General features: G+C 50.9%; 1 protein-coding gene across 1 annotated transcript; it reads right to left on the bottom strand.

The window, feature by feature from the left end:
• Positions 1-845: 845 nt before the first annotated feature.
• Positions 846-4,969, bottom strand: LOC148161816 (putative NBPF family member NBPF5). Its single transcript, XM_088020538.1, has 4 exons — positions 4,792-4,969; positions 2,783-2,879; positions 1,928-2,142; positions 846-901 (listed from the first exon to the last, which is right to left on the bottom strand). The coding sequence occupies exons 1-4, from the start codon at positions 4,967-4,969 to the stop codon at positions 846-848; spliced, it is 546 nt and encodes a 181-aa protein (XP_087876664.1).
• Positions 4,970-5,384: the final 415 nt, after the last annotated feature.

Raw genomic sequence — 5,384 nt, 5'->3', positions numbered from 1 at the left:
GCTTCCTTCTTTTCAACTTGCTGCTGCTCCATGCTGTGCCGGGTAGGACAGGAATGACAAGAGATCAAACCAGGAGGATCAGACACTGTGGCTTCCTAGCTGGTTGGATGGGAGTTATATGGAGTGGTCACAAGAGGCACAGGGCACCGGCTGGAGAGGGAACAAGCACACCAACCTATAAGAGGCAGAGTGTGGCTGCCCGGGGCTGGGAGAGCAGGAGCTGATCCTCAGAGCACTGGCCACAGAAGCACTGACTAGGAATGAGACTCCACCCTCCCAGCAGGATGCGGTCACAACAAGAAGCACAGTGGAGACCAGACCAGGGGCAACCACCACGGGCCTGAGTCAGGATGATTTTTACATAGATTGGTCAATTACTTACAGCTCTGGAGTACCTGCAGACTGCAGAAATGTGTGCCTTCTAGGCACTTTGTCATTAATAGTGTCACATGACACCCCAAGTTTTTGGAGTTTGGTTAGGTACTTCTCTTGGTTTTAATTTTGCTAGTTGTCTGTTTACCAATTCCTTGGTGAGTTACCTTCCTACCAAGGACCTTAGAGAACTGTGTAGGAAGTAGATATGCATCTCCTCCCGGTGTCCATTTACAGGAAAGAATGGGTATTTTTGTCCCCACGGGGAATCCTAAGGCTGGTGAATTCATCTCGGTCTTACAACACCACAGAGACAACAGGCAACCAAGCCAAAACGGCCATCCTTTGGGGACCATCTGCAGTTTTGCTTAACCTTGCATCTGACATCTGTCACTCTCTTGACCTCACTTACTTTACTTTCTGAGACCCTGTCCATTTTGACCCACACATTATTGGTTCCAGAATTTTCATTGTCACCTGGGAGTGAGGGTTCCTTGTTCTTCTTCATCCTCCTCATCCTCATAATTTTCTGCAAATAAATTCAGAAATGTCCCATCAGCTATTTCCCACATCACCACTATAAACACAGCGGCTTCTATGTCCCTGGAGACCTAAGGGTCTATGAATGACTAGGTATTCTACTGAGTTTAGGGCACTGTCTTTAAGAACTGCTGTGGCATGGATTTCTGATGCGTCAGGCAGTGTGTCTCTGATTCTGAGGATCAGCATCACTGAACCTGGGCAACACGTTCTACCGGCTCTTGTTGTCCATATCAGGGAATGCTTGTCAGCTTCATTTCTGCACCGTGTCTTGCAGAGTGCCACAGGTCCCACCACAGCCACAGACTCTCTGTGGGTTCACAGCTCTCACATAGAGCCGCCTCCTTGCCCTCACGACAGGACAACCACCCTGTCCCACATCCCTCCACCGGGGACTTCAAGGGCCCCCACGTGGGCTTCAGTGTTATCAAGGGGACATCCGTCTACGAAAAGCGGTCCCGTCTAAACAGCACTCCCACCTCCAAGTCCTACTGCATCAAGGACCTCATCCAACTCCACACAGTCAGGAGCATTATTTTTTCCTGACATGCATTCATGAATTTTCCCTATCTGATCACTACAGTATCAACAGGTTATTTGATATACTTTCCAGATGAGGAGACAGATATGGAGAAAGTAAAACTCACTTTCTCACCCACAATTAATACAGACCACGCTGACTCTGGGAACCTCCCACTTAGTGCAGGGATCCTTGCACACTAACAAGCATCCTCCTGTCACATTTTGCTCTCTGGCTCAAAGACTGGTGGAGGCTGCCTCCCGCTCCAAAGGCTGCATTCCCTCAGGGAGGAAGCAGACACGTGGAGCACTATTACCTCCACACTGTGCATTTCTGCTCTCTGTTACCACCTTCCACTCCTGGTTCTCTCATGGCCCCACTTGCTATGGGGAATCCAGGAGGGCTGCTGCACACGGCGTGAGGCCAGGCGGGGAGTCTCTTGTGAGCCCAGGGCCTTGGCGCAGCTCCGGGCATCAGGGCCGGTGGCCACCTTACCTGGGCTGAGCTTTCGGGCAAGGCACTTGGCCAGCCTGCGCCCCTCAGCCAGTTGCTCTTGGAAGCCCTGCCCTTGGGAATGCTCAGGGTCATCATGGGTGAGGAGGTCCTCGAGGAGGTTATTGAGCAGTTGGGAAACGTCTTTCCCTTTCCGTAACTTCTGATACAAACGGGTCAGCTCTTTAGCCTGGTCTTTAATGAGGGTATGACATAGCCTAAGGCAGGGCAGAGAGAAAATTTTAAAATGCAAAGAGTTGAACAACAGACAATAAGATCTTTCGTGATGATTTCTGGCAGAATTTCCCCAAAGGAGCCGTGAACCCTGCACATCCCTTACACCTTTTCCTTCTGTAAACAGAGCCAGGGGTTCTCCTAAGCACACGCCAGAGAGATGTCCCTTCAGCTGCTAACTTCGGGGACACCCGTTTCCCTGGAAAACTACACACAGCGCGGCGTGCAGTGAAAGGACACAGCGCCAGACGCAGAAGCATGTCCAGTAGAGCTGGTGTGAACTGGTGAGCTCAGGAGAATGGCAGGCTCAAGCTGTGGTCAGCCAGGTCATGACTCTGTGAAAGGTAAGTGAGGTGGTGATCTCGCAACACTGTGAATGTGCTAAAAGCCACGAATTGTTCCCTTGAACTTGGGGACTTTGATATTTTTTTCCAGAGAGAGAGCGAGACTTTGAGTCATTGGAGTCCATCATTTACCAATCACTGTTGTCTTAGTTGTTTTAGAAATATTTGGGTCACGTGCCTGCCATGACGTTTCTGCCCTTTCCTGGCCCAGACTTGTTGCTGCCCCAAGTCAAAGATGCCCACAGCGTCCCTGCAGCCTCCCACATGGAGCCTTCCTTACCTGAGCTTCTCAGCCACCGTGTCTGCCTGCTTCCCCTTCTCAAACTGCACCTTCTCTCCCAGCACGGATTCGATGAGGTCGGTGGACTCTTCACACTCTGAGAAACAGAGACGCCTGCCTCAGGGGAAAGCTGGACATGCTGCTGTGCTCGCTGCCTTCAAGGGACGAGGCAGGGTCCATCCTAGGACAACTGGAACCCCGGCCACCTGGCTCTGCGCTGGGAGCTCCACATCACATTCTTCAGCCTCCCAACTACAGGGCAGTCGATTACTCCCTGTTTCAGAGCCCAGGAAAGAACAGCCCCAAGGCACAGAGAGGAACTGGACATGGTGATGAACTGGTATTTGGTAGAGTCAGAATTTGGGTTCCCCTGATCATGGTCACTCTAGCAAGCCTTGGAGACTCCTAAGTGAAACACTAAGCAGGGACATGACATAAGGCCCCCAGGGCTACTGGACTGATGGGTCCCCTGAGCTGGGATTTCTATACTGAGCAAGTATCTCAAAGGTAAAAATTCATCCGGTTACACTTGTGGAAACCACAATGCATAAAACCAGAAGCACCGGAGAGGAATATGGCCCAATCCTAATACAGTTTGTGTTATGAGAAGCAGTAGAATGATGAACAGAGTTACACAGTTCCAGGTTCTGCTCTTAGAGCGTTACAAGAAATTACTCAGTATTCATTCTGACTCAGAGAAGTAGGTCCCACAACACTAACAGGTTAACAAGGAGGAAACTGAGGCACAGGACGTTGGGCACCATGGATTTAGCCCAGGCTGACTGACCTACAACCCATGCTTTTCTCCCCTGTGCTGTGTTACCGCCACCCCACGCCCTCAGGTGATATCTGTTTGCATCATCTTCACAACTGGTTTCCCACACTTATGTGATGATTTTCAGGAAAGTTGTAAACAAAACTGCTTGTCCTTCCCTGAAAGTTCATCATCTCTTCCCTTTCGTAAAAAGCATGCCTCAGTTTTTTTTTTCTCTGCGTCATTCGTTTTTAATTACACCTCCCCTTGTTCTATTGAAAGCAAATTGTGAGAAAATGACAAAAATGCGGGCTGAGAGTTGTCAGGATTCCTTCCTATCGCTCGGCTGTGCACGTGCCCCGTTCTCATGACTCCTTCTGCCAGCGCAGGCCCCTCCTAATGAACAGGCAGCTGAGCTCCCCATTTCAGGCTGACTGTGGGGGAAGGCCTGCCCCACACCCTGGCTTGGCTGGTTCCCGGGGCTGTGGTCTCCCCCACTCACCCTCCTTCTCACTAGGCCACATGTCTCCTGGCCCAGGCCTGGACCTGCTGGCCATCCTGCACGTCTGAAGGTCCCCAGCTCAGGGAGAGACCGTGATGTTCCCTGAAACACCCTCACCCTTGCCAGTGGGTATCAAATGGCCTCCGTGGACTCAGGAAGCAGAGGCTCTGCACCGGTTCCCTCTCACAAGGGAAGTCACTGTGTGGATGGCGTCACTCACAGATACCACAGTTTTAGGGGGAAAGGAGACCTTCTTTCCACTTTCCACTTACCACTTCCATCTCCTTGAAAGCAGGTAGTGTCACCTGCTACCCTCCCTCTCGCCCCCGGGTGTGCCATCAGGATGTTTCCCTAGTGTAACTAACTTGGTGCTTTACCAATGGGACCTCAGAGAAGCGGGACCTGAGAGAGTTCCTTAGTCCCTGACACTTAGGCCTGCAGGCATGCAGGATCTGATACAGCACAGAGACCATCCTGAGAGGACCAGGCGTTTCTGTGTCCGCACCAGGAAGCAGGAACTGGGATGTTAACTCTAACCCCACCTGACATGTCACTGTTAACCTCTTTGTCTTCAGTTTTCCCATCCTCAGCAAACTGAGGATAAAATACCCACTTCTACATTTCCCGGATTGTGGTCAGAATGAAATTTATGTGACATTGGAAGAGAGAAGACAGCATCTGGAGAGGTTTTTAGTTTCTCAGAAGGAATACAGACAGATATGTCTTTGGTGGCCATGATCTTGTAGGACTTACTGTATTTCTGCAGCTGGTTGGCCAGGGAGTAGGCAGTACATTCGGATATAAGGAATTTCTCCTTGAGGTCTCGGAAGTCCTGCTTGCTTTTTTCCAGCTGGGATTGAAGCTCCTGGTTGATTTCCAGGAGGCTGATTTCTGCCCCTGGATCAGACAGAGGGCCAAGAGGTGCTGCCATGGTGACGTGTGGCCGAGGAGGTAGAGCTGGGGACTGAGGAGAAGAAACCCAAACACAGGATGGTTAAAAACCAGTGAAATCAAGTAGGTTTCATCAGGACTGAGGGGTGAGGATACAGGAAGTCTTTACTTACTGTTGGGAACAATTTGAACAACACCCCACAGCACCTGAGATTCAGGAACCACAAAACCAAGGTTCAAGATGCCACAGCTGAGAGCTGAAGGCACTGCCCCTAGCTCACACTCCAAACGGAATGACAGAGGGAGCACTCAGAATGCCAGGTAACGGTCTGCACTTGAAATAACAGAGTTGGAACGTCCGAGATGACATGGAACCTGGGGAGCTGCTGCCTTCCAGTTGCCAAGGCCGTGCTGATACACAAGACTGCCCGGTCCCCCCGAAGGTCCCCACTGAT

The sequence above is a fragment of the Eumetopias jubatus genome, unplaced genomic scaffold (assembly GCF_037043125.1).
Source record: "Eumetopias jubatus isolate StellerSeaLion01/CBP00866 unplaced genomic scaffold, mEumJub1_p1.0 scaffold_54, whole genome shotgun sequence".
In the NCBI taxonomy this organism is placed as follows: domain Eukaryota; kingdom Metazoa; phylum Chordata; class Mammalia; order Carnivora; family Otariidae; genus Eumetopias; species Eumetopias jubatus.
The sequence above is the reverse complement of the archived record's forward strand: the minus strand, read 5'-3'. Positions and strand labels throughout refer to the sequence as shown.

Bases quoted from the DNA above. Each gene is read 5' to 3' on its own strand.
- LOC148161816 (XM_088020538.1), bottom strand. From the start codon at position 4,969: ATGGCAGCACCTCTTGGCCCTCTGTCTGATCCAGGGGCAGAAATCAGC. The intron at 2,880-4,791 runs GTAAGTCCTACA...TCTGTTTCTCAG, and splicing joins CAACCAGCTGCAGAAATACA to AGTGTGAAGAGTCCACCGAC. The intron at 902-1,927 runs GTAAGGTGGCCA...ATTTATTTGCAG, and splicing joins TGCCCGAAAGCTCAGCCCAG to AAAATTATGAGGATGAGGAG.